The sequence below is a fragment of the Apostichopus japonicus genome, chromosome 16, assembly GCF_037975245.1.
Source record: "Apostichopus japonicus isolate 1M-3 chromosome 16, ASM3797524v1, whole genome shotgun sequence".
Taxonomy (NCBI): domain Eukaryota; kingdom Metazoa; phylum Echinodermata; class Holothuroidea; order Aspidochirotida; family Stichopodidae; genus Apostichopus; species Apostichopus japonicus.
Genome location: NC_092576.1, coordinates 3,750,506 through 3,770,167, shown reverse-complemented (window position 1 = coordinate 3,770,167; position 19,662 = coordinate 3,750,506). Strand labels below are relative to the sequence as shown.

General features: G+C 37.2%; 1 protein-coding gene across 2 annotated transcripts in view; it reads left to right on the top strand.

Moving 5' to 3' along the window:
* The window catches only part of LOC139983104 (uncharacterized), a 41,061-nt gene that overhangs the window by 10,553 nt on the left and 10,846 nt on the right, over window positions 1-19,662 (top strand). For both annotated transcript variants that reach the window (XR_011798506.1, XM_071996462.1), the window contains exons 2-7: window positions 2,292-2,452; window positions 14,645-14,818; window positions 15,310-15,447; window positions 16,901-17,093; window positions 18,482-18,573; window positions 18,899-19,009. Coding sequence is in view for 1 of the 2 variants with exons in the window: in XM_071996462.1 (XP_071852563.1) it covers window positions 2,292-2,452; window positions 14,645-14,818; window positions 15,310-15,447; window positions 16,901-17,093; window positions 18,482-18,573; window positions 18,899-19,009 (869 nt within the window). In the remaining variant the exon portion in view is untranslated. The remainder of the gene's footprint in view (window positions 1-2,291; window positions 2,453-14,644; window positions 14,819-15,309; window positions 15,448-16,900; window positions 17,094-18,481; window positions 18,574-18,898; window positions 19,010-19,662) is intronic.

The following is a 19,662-nucleotide window of genomic DNA, read 5'->3' as shown; positions in this document are numbered from 1 at the left end:
CAGCCTGGCTTAGTAATAATTCCAAACAACTTTCATTTCATCTCTTGATATTGGTCAGATGATCACAGAATTTTAATTTAGAAACAGGTAACAAGACAGTGAATATAGGGGGAGCTCTCTAAGGCAATATGTCCATCCATGCATGGTCAACAGAGTTTATCGATCAGTATATATCTTAGGGTTCAATAACGCTTTGTTGTGACCTTAATTATCAGACCACAGATTGCTGTAAATTATGAGTCGAAATGTTACTATGGAAATGGTAGACATTGGCTAACAAATACAGCTGTAACTACGGTAGGCTAAATATTAAAAACACTAGTATTATAATGTGTGGAGGGTGACCAAATATTAGCTCGGTTAAAAATAAGCTAAAAGCAGTATATAAAAGTAAGTGGGCCTGATGTTGTAATCCTAGCAGGATCTTCTTCAGAGACTGTTCAATGTAAAAGTAATAAATTTAAAAATTTAAGGGATTGATGGATGTAAGGCGCATTAACATGTTTGACAAAATCACTCTTTATGTTATGTACACATTAACACATAAAGTATTATAAAAAACATGCCTGCTATCGGCAGTACGTATATTGTATATATTAACATCTCTTAAAACCAGAATTGGATGAAATTGATGACTCATTCTTGTCTGTAAATTACATCAACGATAATAATTTAGACTGCAGGCAGTATAAATGTGAGTTAATTGGACTAAATTTGTTGTTGTGAGAGAAAAATTGTAGCCCGATGCAGTCATTAATTGTGCCATAATTAACCTTGTGTAGACAACAAGGGGAAGGGATGTCACGGACATGTAACTGCAAGTTTATAAAGTGACTATATAGGACAACAAAACAGTATTAATTAATCTCAACTAGATTAATTTCCAAGTCGAGGGAGTTTTCCGATGTGAGAACTGCAAAGATTGCATTAAACTACTGTAAATGCCTTTACATTTATGTGATTATTAGTGTACACTGAATGAAGACAACTCATTGCAGGTCAAATCAGACCAGTTACTACTGATTGCATGGAATTTCACCAGAGTTCTTCCACCTATATCAATAACTATCAAATATTAAATGTTATTGAGTGAAAACTGTATTACAACAGTACTGTAAGGCCTAATGGTGCTACTGTAGAGCTGCATAATAATCTTGAGCTACTGTATATGACATTGAAGCAACTGTGACTATAGAAAGCAGGTCTCTCATAAATTTTCAGTTGAAAAGGTACAATTGGTTGTGAATTTGATTGACTAATAGCTGTATGGTTTTTGTTCCATGTTCTTATCTTCTTTAGATAAGAAGAGTTCCATGTTACAATTTATTATAATGAAGCTAAGGGTAACAAAGAAAAGATGAAATTTCTTACAATTTACAGTAATTTTTTTTTTTTTTTTTTTTAAAGTAGTTTTGAAGGAGTCTGAAACTAAGTCTTTTTTGAACAGCAGCATTATTTTTTGCAGTACTCAGTAATTTAGGCAAACCCAGACTGAAACAGAGCTGAAAATGAAATGTTTTGATAATTGCAGACAGGCCTCCAAGATCTGGCTAAAGTGCTTGCTAAATGCAAGTAAATTGATAAAAATCTCAAGATTAGTAGAAATAGCCTGAAGCTAGCTGTACTAGGGTAATTTATTCTTTCCACAGGTAAACATTTATCATGTAAGGACAGCATCAGCAGCAAGAACATATATATTGCTAACATAAATTACTGCTGTACTGAGCATTCATCAAGCCTGATTTGTTTAACATGTGCCCTGAGGCTGAAAGACTACTTATAACTCAGCAGGAATTGTCAGCTACGTTGCTGACTTACTTACATTGTTCAAGAGAAATACATATCGCAGATATCGCAGAAATTGGATTATTAAGAGTAGCCACACTTTGGAGGAGCTCATTGCTTTGTTAGTCACAAATGAATTCATGAATTCATTGTCAAGGGTTTAACTATAATAAAGTACTTCTCTAGTTTAATGTATGTTTACAAGCTATAGTTCAATACACAAATATTACATTGTGTACATACCCAGCAAACACAAAAACGATTTTAAATGTTATTAAAACGTTTCGTCTTTTGTTTTGATAACGTTATTTGTGGTGTAATAAATATGTCACGAAAACGTTTTCAGGGCTATTATTTCAAAACATTTTTTCGTTAAAGCATTAATATAACATTTAATATAAGAGCCACCTCATATATGTTACAAAAGTCTGCACTATACTTGCAAATTTATGAACGTATGATGAGTGGAAGACTGATCATTTTTCTCCTGTTTTTATCACCAACAGGTGGTCCAGGGTCCAGGAAGGGACGTGTGGTTGATGACCTTGTACACATGTATGGCTTCAAGCCTCTTATAGTGGAAGACATGATTATGAGGGAACTGCCTAAGAAAGTACAGAATGTAATGGCTGTACAGAACACCAAGGCACTGGCACAGATGCTTGTGGTAAGTCTACAAACAACAATGAATATTCATGGCAAATGATTATTCAGAGGGAAGTTCAAACTTTGTACAGTTGTGTTGAAAGCTCTGAAGTTTATTTTATAAATTGCTGTGGTTCCTTTATACAAAATATTGTTGTTTGTATCTACAGACTTAAATATCAATTTGTGCACACTTTTTGCTCACATTTTGCATGGCATTTGCTTTGTGCGATATTCCCTGATACTTTAATCTGTCAAGCTTAACTGTAAACTGTTGGTCCCTATGACAACCTGAGCCTGGATTTATGCTTGGATCTCTACTCAAGTACTACTGTACTCTTCTGTTGATAGACCAAACAGTGAACCATGCCAGCCCATACTACAGTACTCTATACATACACCCTGGTTATATTATTCAACAAAAACTGCCAAGACTTCTTAGTGTACTACACACTTCTAAAATACTTCACTGCAGGTCAAAAGAACTAAACCCATGTGTTCCCTATAGTATTCATTTAACTAACTGTACAAAAAAATACTCAATTTTTATAGTGGGTACACAATGATAAACAACAGAACTCTTTTAACTGGTATTCTTGTGTGTTCACAGTGTTGTTACCTAGTACAACAGTCAAGCAACAGCCTAAATATGGATGGTAGAATATATATGCTTCATGGAGGTCAACAGTACAATTTGCAAGCAACAAAACCTGGTAGCAACCCTCAACACTTAGAATATACAGCTGGTAGAAATGATTGATTTTGTCCACTTCTGTACTTTATAGCTGCCTACAATGATACCCTGATAACTCAATTGACCATTTCACTTGAAGAGATTTATGTACATTTGATTGAAGTAGCTATTCCTACCATTTAATGATTAATGCATTCTACATTCCATTATCAACACTCATGTCTATGTGAATGGTCACCATGGCATCCTAAATCTTTTGACAGGTTACTTCACATATATCACAGACTTATATATGATAATTAGACCTGTGTTTCTTCCCCTTAGGAATTAACCATTTTCTAAAGAATGATCAACCTTACTGTAAGATTTCATTTTTATCAGCAAGTCAACATGCACATGGAATTATTTGTAAACGCGACGTCACATGCAATGTTTACTGTACAGTGTACACAAGAGGCCTAATGTGTTGTCCTTCAAATTTATGTTCAATTTTAAGGATCCCTCAACATCTTATAAACAACAGGAATTACTCTACTGTAGCTCTGTGTTGTGATATCACTGTCAGCCTTAAATACATGTATCCCTCAACACTTTGTAAACAACAGGAATTACCCTACTGTAGCTGTGTTATAATATCACTACAAGCCTTAAATGCATGTATCCCTCAATGCTTTGTATACAACAGTCATAACCTTACTGTAGCAGTGTTGTAATGTCACTGTAAGCCTTTAATACAAGTATCTCTCAATGCTTCGTATACAACAGGAATAACTCTACTTGATCTGTGTTATAATATCACTGTAAGTCCTTAACTTACATGTATCCCTCAACGCTTTATACAGTCATAACCTTACTGTAGCTGCTGTATTGTCATTGTAAGCCTTAACTACAGTACCATGTTACCTACAGTAGATGAGAATACATTACTGTACTTCTGATCAATCTGGAAATAAGAGGGTAATTGGGGACACATTACAATAATGATTCTAGTTTGTACAGGTTAAGTATTTAGATCAGTTATAAATACTCGTTAAACCAGTTTAACAGTTTTGAGGTACCATGGAATAATAAACTTGTCTGTTTTTAATTATGACGTGATTGCATGTTTTAGTTAATTAATATTGAGAAACTTTTGTGCCGCACAATTTTAATGCCAACTGGTGTTTTATTTTTTCTTATATAATTTGCAAACCTTTTAGATACTTGCTTATTATTTATTAAGTTGGATAAATATGACTATAAAAAAGGAATTTTTTTTTTAGCTATCTGTTTGGTAATGGCATTCATGGTGTTGGCTATGACCAGATTGTGCTCAATGAACACTTTAAATTCATCTTAAACTGATCCTCTTACTACCATGTAGGCATTGTGTACAGTATCAGCTAAAATGACTGCAACCTTCCCCAAATAACATTTTTAAATGATGCTGCTTCTTTTTAAGATCATCCCTTAAATACATACCATTAAGTAATTGCTGTACATGCTCATGCAGCTAGCATATATACAATAGTAGCGCAGAGATGTACAATTCCACATAATTTGCATTCAAGTTCCCTCGGGGATAGTGTGTAATTTCTAAAAGCCAGTTGTTTTAGCGTAAGTCGTCATAAGGTACAGTAGGTGCATGACAGTAATAGCAGTGACTCTTAATATTAAATGAACACACATGTGTGAGTAGGCAAGCTGAACAGCCGTCATTCACGGTAGATTGCTACAGCAGCAGCGCTCAACTCACCAGAACACAGATTACACAGTAAGTCTGTGTGGCAAGCAGAAGTACTATAGCTGCTGGTTGCAAACTCTGTGCTTGGTCTCGACTCAGTGGTAAAGTTATCAATTTATAAGAAGGGCAAGCAGCAGCCTGAGAGTTTGTTGATGATAAAGTCTGTTGTACAAGTTGGGAGTGATGAATTAATGTCTGAAGTACAGTATAGGGGCTGTAGGGTACTGCAGTACATTGATCAGAGCTCTAGCTGTGATAACCATACATACATGTATGCAGTATCAATCTATGAACTGTGCATTAGAAACTTGTAATTCATGAGACTATAGTACGTACAGTACCTTGCATTACATAGTTAATTTAATCACCGTATTTGTGGTCACTTTGTACACATTTTAATCAATATGTACAGAACATTGCAATTATAAGTAATTGCAGAGTACAGACTGTACATGTATCAGTATATTTAAAGTTTAAATTAACTGGTGCATATATTAGTTAATTAGTTTCTCCTGAACTGTGATATGCATTGGTTGAACTTTCGTACTTGTCGTTGTGTATATATAGTTAGGTTCTTAACTAACATCATTTTATACAGTGCAGTACAATTGCATACATGTGGAAATGCTTGGACCACCAACTTGATTCCAGCTCTCTAACCTGGCTCAGGGCTCCTACACTGTATACAGTTTACAATCTAGTCTATATACTGTACCTAGCCTGCAAACTGGTCAAACAGTCTGTGCCTACAAAGATCCTCTATATAGATGAGGTCCACCCCCCCCCCCACCTCCTTCCTTCCAAATCAACCATTCTAGAGGCCTTCAGCTCATTTTTTGACCTAGGATTTACATCCATCTTAATATAGAGGGTCATTGTTGGCACAGCTGTGCAAGAATGTTACCAGTTCTTAGGCTAGGTATTTGGAGTGCAGATACTGGAGACAGGTAAGTATCGTCATTCATAAAGACCCAAAACCAGTAAACTTTTGGGTTTCTGTTTTTCATTGTGCTGTATAATTACAGTTACTGTGAGTCTTGCATATAGTAGTGTCATTAATGGCTAACTACTGTACAATAAAGAATTTAATTAGAATTGTTTGTGTTAAATCTTAAAGGAGTGCTTTATGTGGTGTTCTTCATGTACAGTATATACTGAAATAGTCTACAGAAACTCTCACCAGTTGTGTCAAGGTGTGCAGCTCTGTAGTAGCACAAGTCTAGGTACTGTATGTAACATGCCTGTATATTGGATTCTTCATTTATACTATACATACATGCAGTGATTTACTGCAAGAACGACTGGTATTGATCTAGCTGTGATGTTCGTTATAAATTAAAGGAGGTCAAGCCAGTTAACCAGCATTTCTGAACAAACCCTTGCTGAACTCATTCATTTGATGCATATGCTGGTACATCTGGCCATCTTGTAAGTAGTACTACTGTACTGTATGACTGGCAGGTCAGATTGAAGACTACACTATAGATCTACGTATGTTGACTGGAGACAGACTACTGTACACTTATCTATATACATGTTGATTGAAGACTGCACTATATATCTATACATGTTGATTGAAGACTACACTATATGTATGCTGCAGGAAGACTATGTAAGCTGATCAAAGACTACACTTTATATACTATATTCATGATGATCAAAGACTACCATACATTTACAGTATGTAAGCTGATCAAAGGTAACCAACACATATATCAACAACTATCCATGTAGTGTGCATATTTTCTGGTGACAAGACATTGCTATTGCTAGACAGTTACTGCATTGGTGGTACACTATAATAATTGTGCCCCATTATCAATAGGTTACAACCATGCAGTAACTGTTACCTCTAATAGAGAGTAAAATGCTAGATATTAAAAGGAACAATTTATGCTTAAGTCATCTTCAGATTGAGTTTATTATTCTACAGACATCCTGACAGCAGAGTATTTACTCATGTATACATCATATGATTTATGTCTACTTCAATAGCCCTTCTCTAGCTCATTGTCTACAAGTAATCTACTGGAGGGATTGTCTCTGGGACAGGTTATCATTGACCAGGGGTTATATAACGTCTGTTAAGCGCTTTGAGACCTATCGCTGGTGTAAAGCGCTATATAAAAATCAAATACTATAATTATGATTATTATATTATTAATCTGTAGGGCCAGGACTGCCATTGCATATTGCAACCAATCTTTAGCATGCTGAAATCTGGATCTAACACTGATGATGGTGATGACCTTTATATTAATTCATACACTTTATTGGTCTCACCAAATACAGTATAGTGCCAACTTCAGCTTACTGTACATAGAGTCTTGTCTGTGACATAGCATATAAACTAATGTGTATTGTTGCACATGTACGTATTCATTCTCTTTATAGGTCTCACCAAATACAGTATAGTGCAAACTTCAGCTTGTAACTAGCCTTGTCTGTGACATAGCATATAAACTAGTGTGTATTGTTGCATGTATTCATACACTTTATATAGGTCTCACCAAATACAGCATAGAGTCTTGTCTGTGACATAGCATATAAACTAGTGTGTATTGTTGCATGTATTCATACACTTTATTTAGGTCTCACCAAATACAGCATAGAGTCTTGTCTGTGACATAGCATATAAACTAGTGTGTATTGTTGCATGTATTCATACACTTTATATAGGTCTCACCAAATACAGCATAGAGTCTTGTCTTTGACATAGCATATAAACTAGTGTGTATTGTTGCATGTATTCATACACTTTATTTAGGTCTCACCAAATACAGCATAGAGTCTTGTCTGTGACATAGCATATAAACTAGTGTGTATTGTTGCATGTATTCATACACTTTATATAGGTCTCACCAAATACAGTATAGTGCAAACTTGAGCTTACTGTATACAGTAGTCTTGTCTGTGACATAGCATATATAAACTAGTGTGTATTGTTGCATGTATTCATACACTTTATAGGTCTCACCAAATACAGTATAGTGCAAACTTGAGCTTACTGTATACAGTAGTCTTGTCTGTGACATAGCATTAACTAGTGTGTATTGTTGCCTGTTATGATGCATCATTGTATGATAATATTGTGTACAATAATAAATATGAAACAAATATTCTAAGCACCTTGTGAAATAATTGTCTGAGGGGATCTATTCTTCTGACATACGTAGCTGTGTTATCATGTGGATTGCACAGCAGTAGTAGTAGCAGCAGTAGCCCTGGCAGGTCGTCAGTAGATAATGACATCATTAATTGTTCAGAGATGAGAGAGATACAGCCTTGGGGTGAGGGTTTCAAAGGGTTCTTGTTAATGCTGGTGTGGTATCAATGCAGAGAGATGTAAACATTGTGTTGTTCTTTATATAGATTTACATGTTCATAGAGTTATATGAGTACTACGGTATAAACTATGTGGATACAGCATGATCATTAAATACTAGTTACATGTATACTACATGTAAATATATATATACTGTAACATGTCCACATGTACAGGGGAATGCTTGGTGTCATCTATAGTGGATGAATAATCATAGGTATATGTGTACAAGCTACATTAATGTCCAAATTAAGGAGAGATGTTAGTAAGATGCATTGTTATGCAAATTTGTTATTGTTTGATGCCTACATTATTACTGTACATAGCACTGTCAGTAAGTAAATTGATTTTGTAACTGATAATTAGTATGCATGCATGGTATGTAAACTATATGGACTTGAAGATAATGTGGTACTGCATGGGTCATAACACGATTAAAGTAGTTTATACTCTGGCCAGTATTTACTGACATTATACTATGTATAGTAAGTACTCTGGTATTGTAACTGGTAAGAATGCATGCATGGTTTGTAAATTATATGGACTTGAAGATAATGTGGTACTGCATGGATCATAACACGATTAACATGAATTGTAAATTATATGGACTTGAAGATAATGTGGTACTGCATGGATCATAACACGATTAACATGAATTTATACAGCAGTACTTACTGACTTACTGTAACTCTATGTATGTATAGTAAGTTCTGTTGTTGTCAAGTTTACTCCCCTTCCTTGCTTGCTTCAACCTCAGAACTCTCTCTCTCTACCTCTCTCCCCCCCTAGAGTGAACATATTATAACAGGTAACATCCCACATCCCCAATTGGGGGGGGGGGATTATCATATTTGTTACTTATTGTGTGATATTAACCAGGAGGTTACAGACCTGGAGTATAAAGTTATCAAATAAGATCAACTGATTTGAATAATATTACAAGAGAGAGTAAAAACTATTAAGATCAAACTTATTCAATAATGTCCCATCTACGCACAATGTGTGTGGGTATTTATAGGAAGTTACAATAGGTGGGAAAACAATGTCCCATCTACACACCATGTGTGTGGGTATTTATAGGTAGTTACAAATCTAGGTGAGAAAACAATGTCCCATCTACACACCATGTGTGTGGGTATTTATAGGTAGTTACAAATCTAGGTGAGAAAATAATGTCCCATCTACACACCATGTGTGTGGGTATTTATAGGTAGTTACAATAGATGAGAAAATAATGTCCCATCTACACACCATGTGTGTGGGTATTTATAGGTAGTTACAATAGATGAGAAAATAATGTCCCATCTACACACCATGTGTGTGGGTATTTATAGGTAGTTACAATAGGTAGGAAAACAATGTCCCATCTACACACCATGTGTGTGGGTATTTATAGGAAGTTACAATAGATGAGAAAACAATGTCCCATCTACACACAATGTGTGTGGGTATTTATAGGTAGTTACAATAGATGAGAAAATAATGTCCCATCTACACACCATGTGTGTGGGTATTTATAGGTAGTTACAATAGGTAGGAAAATAATGTCCCATCTACACACCATGTGTGTGGGTATTTATAGGTAGTTACAATAGATGAGAAAACAATGTCCCATCTACACACAATGTGTGTGGGTATTTATAGGTAGTTACAAATCTAGGTGAGAAAACAATGTCCCATCTACACACCATGTGTGTGGGTATTTATAGGTAGTTACAAATCTAGGTGAGAAAATAATGTCCAATCTACACACAATGTGTGTGGGTATTTATAGGTAGTTACAATAGATGAGAAAATAATGTCCCATCTACACACCATGTGTGTGGGTATTTATAGGTAGTTACAAATCTAGGTGAGAAAACAATGTCCCATCTACACACCATGTGTGTGGGTATTTATAGGTAGTTACAAATCTAGGTGAGAAAACAATGTCCCATCTACACACAATGTGTGTGGGTATTTATAGGTAGTTACAACAGATGAGAAAACAATGTCCCATCTACACACCATGTGTGTGGGTATTTATAGGTAGTTACAATAGGTGGGAAAATAATGTCCCATCTTCACACCATGTGTGTGGGTATTTATAGGTAGTTACAAATCTAGGTGAGAAAATAATGTCCCATCTACACACAATGTGTGTGGGTATTTATAGGTAGTTACAAATCTAGGTGAGAAAATAATGTCCCATCTACACACCATGTGTGTGGGTATTTATAGGTAGTTACAAATCTAGGTGAGAAAACAATGTCCCATCTACACACCATGTGTGTGGGTATTTATAGGTAGTTACAAATCTAGGTGAGAAAACAATGTCCCATCTACACACCATGTGTGTGGGTATTTATAGGTAGTTACAAATCTAGGTGAGAAAACAATGTCCCATCTACACACAATGTGTGTGGGTATTTATAGGTAGTTACAGCAGCTAGATTAGAAAACAATGTCCCATCTACACACCATGTGTGTGGGTATGTATAGGTAGTTACAATAGGTGGGAAAACAATGTCCCATCTACACACAATGTGTGTGGGTATTTATAGATAGTTACAATAGGTGGGAAAACAATGTCCCATCTACACACAATGTGTGTGGGTATTTATAGGAAGTTACAACAGATGAGAAAATAATGTCCAATCTACACACAATGTGTGTGGATATTTATAGGAAGTTACAATAGGTGGGAAAACAATGTCCCATCTACACACCATGTGTGTGGGTATTTATAGGTAGTTACAATAGATGAGAAAACAATGTCCCATCTACACACCGTGTGTGGGTATTTATAGATAGTTACAATAGATGAGAAAATAATGTCCCATCTACACACCATGTGTGTGGGTATTTATAGGTAGTTACAAATCTAGGTGAGAAAACAATGTCCCATCTACACACCATGTGTGTGGGTATTTATAGGAAGTTACAATAGATGAGAAAACAATGTCCCATCTACACACAATGTGTGTGGGTATTTATAGGTAGTTACAAATCTAGGTGAGAAAATAATGTCCAATCTACACACAATGTGTGTGGATATTTATAGGAAGTTACAATAGGTGGGAAAACAATGTCCCATCTACACACAATGTGTGTGGGTATTTATAGGAAGTTACAATAGATGAGAAAATAATGTCCCATCTACACACAATGTGTGTGGGTATTTATAGGTAGTTACAATAGATGAGAAAATAATGTCCCATCTACACACCATGTGTGTGGGTATTTATAGGTAGTTACAAATCTAGGTGAGAAAACAATGTCCCATCTACACACCATGTGTGTGGGTATTTATAGGAAGTTACAATAGATGAGAAAACAATGTCCCATCTACACACAATGTGTGTGGGTATTTATAGGTAGTTACAAATCTAGGTGAGAAAATAATGTCCCATCTACACACAATGTGTGTGGGTATTTATAGGTAGTTACAACAGATGAGAAAATAATGTCCCATCTACACACCATGTGTGTGGGTATTTATAGGTAGTTACAATAGATGAGAAAACAATGTCCCATCTACACACCATGTGTGTGGGTATTTGTAGGTAGTTACAACAGATGAGAAAATAATGTCCAATCTACACACAATGTGTGTGGGTATTTATAGGTAGTTACAACAGATGAGAAAATAATGTCCCATCTACACACAATTAATCAATTAATGTTGATGTGTGTGTGTGTATTACTATTTATATATGTGACACCTGTGTAAGTTTACACTAACTAAAGACATTCATCAAAGTAAAATAAAACTGTTAGCAAACTGCTAAATCCACTACAGAGCCTGTGTAGGAGAATGTGTTAAAGTATTAGTTGGCCTGACTTTTCAATCCTAGCAGGATCTTCTTCAGAGGCTGAATGACAAGTAACAGTAACAAAAGGGACAAATACATACACAGAATACAGACAGGTTAATGAGCATAGTGAACACAGAGAGATAGATGTAAGGGGATTAGTAGACAAGGGATGGAGAAGAGAAATGATGGAGAAAAAGACATTCATTGCGGATGATTATCGTGCTTGGTATATATCGGTCCTATTGATCCAAGAACCTAATGTCTTTTCTGTGAAGATCAAAGGTCATTTAAGGTCAACAGAGGGGGGAACCTGAAAACCTTTTGGACACAATTTAACTTCATAGACTCTGTGGCACATAATTGTCCATTAAATATAACAAATTATTAGAATGATTGAATTTCTGTTCTTACTCATTAGTGTAATTTGTCTAGATGTCTATAGCTTTGTACCCCCTGGAGTCCTGCCTCACACTCCCAAGGGGTGTTGACCTGCACACAAGGTCACACCAGATTGTACACCCCTTCAATGCAATGGTAGTTTCAGTATCCACATACCTGTCCTGAAATACTGCATTGTAGAACAGCCCTCATTAATTTGAATAATAAATTACATATTGTAGGTCTACCGTGTCAACCTCTGGACAGCCAATCACACTTTGCGATGTAATGATAAGCTATACGGTACAGTGTATTCTACATGCATGACCAGTACCAGATCAGTGAAGTCGATTTACTTGCTACTATATCATATTAACAGTTACACCAGTGGCATGTAAGGATGTAAAGAGGGGCGGGGTAGAGGGCATGGGAAGGATGGGAAAGAGCTAGTTTTGCTCGAAAGCTCTGCAAAAACCAAACATTGGCTGTTTTACCTCCAATCAGTTACTTAGTTTAATTATTGTATCTCACTCAAGATCCAGCCTTTCTCTAAATGCAGCATAGTCGTTTAACAGTTTTTCCGTTATTCCTATCTATCTTGATATGTATCTATATGAGTTGTCTGACGATCGCTCAACGCATGAAACTCTGAGTAACAACTACTAGTGTTCCACTAGTCTCAACCTATATATACGTCTATTTCACAGTACTACCTAGCAATTAAATTACTAATCCTCTCTGTACATGTTTATCTGTAAGCCTGCCAGATGAACTTAAAGACACATGATCGCAAAACAACAAATTGAAGTGCTGTCCATACTGTAGTTATTATTTCATTTGACAAGTCTGTTACAAACTCGACAGTCTAGTGTGTTTGATGACACCCATTAACCACAGCACATCGGTCGCAAGCAGTTAATGTCACATTAATTGTGTGTATACATCTGCACAGTGAATCCAGTCAGAGGTGTACGTTTGTTCTGGAATGAGAGCTAATCTAATAACTGTCACAATGTGGTTCGTGACAACCAGAACATGTGTATTACATAGAACATGACACTTAAAAGATGCCCTGTAGGGGAGCCACTGGATGTAACATGTACAGTTGGTAACTTACTCTTTGACAATCATTGCTGATAAATTGATGAATTCAATGGGTTAATTCACTTTGACTTGGCAGTGGAGACTATTGTAACAGTATACTATTGAATGAATGTATAAATATCATGTATTAATACACAAGATATGTACTAACTATACATGACAAGTATGAAGAAAGTATGCATTACACAAGAATATGTAATAAATATACATGACAAGTATGGAGAAAGTATGTATTACACAAGATATGTACTAACTATATGACAAGTATGGAGAAAGTATGTATTACACAAGATATGTACTAACTATATGACAAGTATGTAGAAAGTATGTATTACACAAGATATGTACTAACTATATGACAAGTATGGAGAAAGTATGTATTACACAAGATATGTACTAACTATATGACAAGTATGGAGAAAGTATGTATTACACAAGATATGTACTAACTATATGACAAGTATGGAGAAAGTATGTATTACACAAGATATGTACTAACTATATGACAAGTATGTAGAAAGTATGTATTACACAAGATATGTACTAACTATATGACAAGTATGGAGAAAGTATGTATTACACAAGATATGTACTAACTACATGACATGATGTTCTTAGTAACATGTGGTGACTACACTAATACACACATCCATGTGTACAGTACATGATGTTCTTAGTATACATGTGGTGACACACTAAATGCAAACATTCATGTGTACAGTACATGATGTTCTTAGTGTACCTGTATGTGGTGACTACACTAATACACACATGTGTTACACAATGGCATTTTGTTGTTCCATACTACCTGTAGTACACAACCAAAGTCCTGGCTTATGCAAGAATCAAAATTAATCTTTGCAAACTATGGAGGAAGGAGTAACAGATGCATTTTTAGGATTTGCATAGTAGTATATATACAAATACTCCATATCAAGGGTTGTCTAAATTCATTTTCAGAGTGATCCAAAGTGTGACCATATTGTATGGTGCTGTTCTACCTAGATATTGAGTAATGTGATAAAGATAGAGGCTGGCTGGGTGTTAAAGTCTATGGCCAAAAGGGCCTTAATACCCAATCACCATACATGTGGTTAACTTTAGGCCCGGTAGGCTGCTGATTTGGTATCACTGTGTAATATCATGACCTGCAAATATAATAACTTGTTTATATTTTATTAAATGTCTTTCAGGATAATCCTAGTGTTCTTGACCTTGAGTGGGTGATTGACATGATAGCAACTGAACTTCAGCTGGAACCCAAGACAATGCATCTTATAGATCTTGTACCTAACCTCAAATTCCTGCTTAGATGTGAAAATTTTCTTCAGGAACCAGATTATCATTTGAAGAGGTTTTGCGAGAAGGTTAGTATTTTGGGCAGCTAAGACTTTTTTTGTGGTCTGATGAGCCATCGTTTAATTTTTGTATAGTCATATACCAAAGATGTTCACAGGAATTAATCTTAAGATCACAGAAATTTAAATCTGTAGTCTGGTGCAACAGAAACAGAACTTCAATATCTAAGCATCTTTTCAAAGTTCTTTTTTCTTTTTTTTTTAATCTTTTTCCGATAATTTTACCACATGGGCTGATTAATTAGCAGATTAATATTGCATTTGATCCAGCTAAGGCTTTAAGACTTGAGAAAGTTGTAACTGTTTGAAATTTTCCTTCATTATAAAAAACAAAACAGAGTATTTAGCAAATATGAGATTTGATTAGTAAAGTCTACAGTTACAGTGTGGGTGTTAACAGCAAACATTCATGACAGGTATGAAATTAACTTCTTATTCACATAGTTGAACATTTAATAGTTAATAAGTCAATTAACATTCATCATTATTTCTTGTGTCAGTTTCCTGATTGCTTTGCGTTGAATCTGAGCATTCCTGAGCAGAAAGCGGTTAAGGAGGTACAGGCTCATGGAGCTAAACACCCAGACAAGATGAAGGAAGGGGGGCAGAGCGACGAAGCCGACTCCACCAGGACGCAAGTAAGTCAATAAATAAACAGGAACCATAGATCTGATGATCTGAAAGAAGTGCAAGGATCCTGAGAAGGAGGACTGGGGAGAAGGATGTCGGGGGAGAAGGGTGACGGGGGAGGAGGATGGGGGGAGAAGGGGGGCAGAGCGACGAAGCTGACTCCACCAGGACACAAGTAAGTCAATACATAAACAGGAAACATTGATCTGAAAGAGGTGCAAGGATGCTGAGAAGGGGAACAGGGGAGAAGGGGGACGGGGGAGAATGGGGACGGGGAGAAGGGGGACGGGGGAGAAGGGGGACGGGGGAGAAGGGGGGCAGGGGAGAAGGGGAGAAGGGGGGCAGAGTGATGAAGCTGACTCCACCAGGACACAAGTAAGTCAATAAATGAACAGGAACCATAGATCTGATGATCTGAAAGAGGTGCAAGGATGCTGAGAAGGGGGACGGGGGAGAATGGGGACGGGGAGAATGGGGACGGGGAGAAGGGGGGGGGCGGGGGAGAAGGGTGACAGGGAAGAAGTGGAGAAGGGGGGCAGAGTGATGAAGCTGACTTTACCAGGACACAAGTAAGTCAATAAATAAACAGGAACCATAGGTCTGATGATATGAAAGAGGTGCAAGGATGCTGAGAAGGAGGATGGGGGAAAAGGGGGACAGGGGAGGGGCGAAACGGGAAGAGGAAAAAGGGGGACGATGAGAAGGTGTACGGGGGACGGGGAGGAGACAAAAGTACAGTAGTATGACTGTAGATATAGGGATATAGATGAGATGAGTTAGAAGGGTATAAGGCAGCCCATTAGGAATAACCTATAATTAAGCTGCCAATTACTGAAATGTTAAATCAAAATAAAATAAAACTGTTAGCAAACTGCTTATCCACTAGAGAGCCTGTGTAATAGAATGTGTAAAAGTAAGTTGACGTTTCGATCCTAGCAGGATCTTCTTCAGAGGCTGTTACTTGAAATTTCTGAAATGTTGTGATATTTATAAATATTAACTGGCTCCCAACAATAATCATACTAAGAAGACAATTCTTGTTTGCAGTTTTCAAAGGCATTTAAGACTCCCCCAAACCACGTGCCGCCCTCTGAAAAAAGTTAACTTTCCGTTGCTTGCAAGTGAAGTTGGTTTCTTGTCGATACAAAATGCAGACAGTAATGAAATGTGATACCTTGTTATTTTTATCTGGACCTGAGATGTCCATCGCTGCTATGTACACTGTGTTGTGGGTATTGACCGTAGCTGCATACATGTATTGACTGTACACTAGTGTCTACTTACCGACTGTGGCAAGCTGTGTGTGTATTTTCTGGGATCGATGGTGGTGTCTTACACTTCTGTTACACCTCATTCGAAACTAGGTCAGATTACCAGCATCAGATGTTTCTTTGTACGTGAGTCTTCACTCCCTTTAAGTCAATTTTCAAGTATATTTGTTGTTTCTTCTTCTTCTGTCAGAGACGGCATGCCATCTACGCCCAGAGTGTTAAAGGGTCTTTAAATTTCTTCAAGGAGAGAAACAGACTTGTGGTGGTAGATGTCTCATGTGGTATCGGTGATCTCATTTGGCATAGAGTCAGCGATTTCTTTGGACAGGATTTAGAGCTGGTGCCTGACAAGACAGTTAATACAGTCATTGTATTTGCTTTTGGTAAGTTTAACTTGGATAGAAAGTTCTCAGGATGTATAAGAGGATGTGTGGTTGGTTTTGATGATTCTGTGTAATCACTGATTTATATTGTAATGTGTCTGGGTGTATGTGTGTGCGTATGTATGTATTTTAAATCCTCCCTCAAGCAGGAACTCGCGAAGAAGCCTCATTGGCTTATCAAAGCTGCAAGCTGACCAAAATCAGTCTCTTACATTCATATTTAACATCCATGATTATGAATTGTTAATTGTCAACAACTCTGTAACTGGACGACATATACATTAATCTGGGAGTGACTCTAACGGGGGCCCTTATGATTGATAGGCACCGGCGTTAACCACTGAGATAACACTCCTATGGAGTGTTTATGGAGGGTCAAATGAATTAACAGCTAGTCGCTCCAGTCTCCGCTATAGAGGCTTCCGTGAAACCATCTGAAGCAACCCTTAACCACATGATGACATGGTAGCAGTGTGAGAAGAACATGGTTGTAACCACTGCAACTAAGGGGCATGAAACCACTTACTTCCATGAGACCATCTGAAGCAACCCTTTACCACATGATGACATGGTAGCAGTGTGAGAAGAACATGGTTATTACCACTGCAACTAGGAGCGTGAAACCTCATACTTCCATGAAACCATCTGAAGCAACCCTTTATCACATGATGACATGGTAGCAGTGTGAGGAGAATATGGTTATAACCACTGCAACTAGGAGCGTGAAACCTCATACTTCCATGAAACCATCTGAAGCAACCCTTAACCACATGATGACATGGTAGCAGTGTGAGAAGAACATGGTTGTAACCACTGCAACTAAGGGGCATGAAACCACTTACTTCCATGAGACCATCTGAAGCAACCCTTTACCACATGATGACATGGTAGCAGTGTGAGAAGAACATGGTTATTACCACTGCAACTAGGAGCGTGAAACCTCATACTTCCATGAAACCATCTGAAGCAACCCTTTATCACATGATGACATGGTAGCAGTGTGAGAAGAACATGGTTATAACCACTGCAACTAGGAGCGTGAAACCCCTTACTTCCATGAAACCATCTGAAGCAACCCTTTATCACATGATGACATGGTAGCAGTGTGAGAAGAACATGGTTATAACCACTGCAACTAGGAGCGTGAAACCTCATACTTCCATGAAACCATCTGAAGCAACCCTTTATCACATGATGACATGGTAGCAGTGTGAGAAGAACATGGTTATAACCACTGCAACTGGGAGCATGAAACCCCATTCCATTGGTTGGTGGATCACAACAAGCAACTAACTGAAAACAAATTAAAAAACAAATTCCTCACCAGCAAATTAACATGATCTTTGCCTAATATTGTGGAATTGATCAAAGTTGCTTCTTTCTTGCAGATGATCATGCTTTTCAGGATTTGGATTTGAGCAGATATCATATGGAACACCTTAAATTGGCCAGTCTTGTGGATAAAAAGGATGCCCCATTAGTAAGTATTTTGCGACTGTGTGTATGTTAGAATATGGACAGATATGGAACACCTGAAATTGGTCAGTTTTGTGGATAAAAGCGATGCCCCATTAGTAAGTATTTTGTGACTGTGTGTGTGTGGACGGATATCATATGGAAGACCTGAAATTGACCAATCTTACAAAATGTTTGTTTTATTTGATTTGGTAGAAAATCTTTCTTTCTTCTTTATGTTAAAGATTCTTTGTACCAAATGTATGACTTAAATCACACAAAGCAATGAGCAGCTTACTGAATAGGTATTAATTCAACATATTGTGCTCCCTTTTCTTTCTTTACTTCAGGAGAAACTGATTACTGCCCTCTGTCACAAGATAGACACATCAGCCCCTCTTGCTGAATCATTTGTGGTTGATTGTACAGAGACCACGCTAAGCCGTTGCCCTGTGGGTGAGGTGAGTCAAGATCAAAAGATGTTAGCTGTTAAATCAACAGTATAGAAAAATCAGTGCATAAGAGGACAATACAGAGTATGTGGGCTTTATACAGGTTACATACCTCTCTCAGTACTTGAGAGGACTATCAGGAGTATGTGGGCTCTATACAGGTTACATACCTCTCATAGTACTTGAGAGGACTATCAGGATTATGTGGGCAGTATACAGGTTACATACCTCTCTCAGTACTTGAGAGGACTATCAGGAGTATGTGGGCTGTATACAGGTTACATACCTCTCTCAGTACTTGAGAGGACTATCAGGACTATGTGGGCCATATACAGGTTACATACCACACCCAGTACTTGAGAGGACTATCAGGAGTATGTGGGCCATATACAGGTTACATACCACACCCAGTACTTGAGAGGACTATCAGGAGTATGTGGGCTGTATACAGGTTACATACCTCTCTCAGTACTTGAGAGGACTATCAGGAGTATGTGGGCCATATACAGGTTACATACCTCTCTCAGTACGTGAGAGGACAATACAGAATATTTGCCCGCAGTGTCTGGGCTGTATACAAGTTAGGTCATAGGACCACCACAAGAAGAAAAGGCAGTAATGTCTCAAGAACAGCCAATTTACATACAATTTCTATTAGCCAT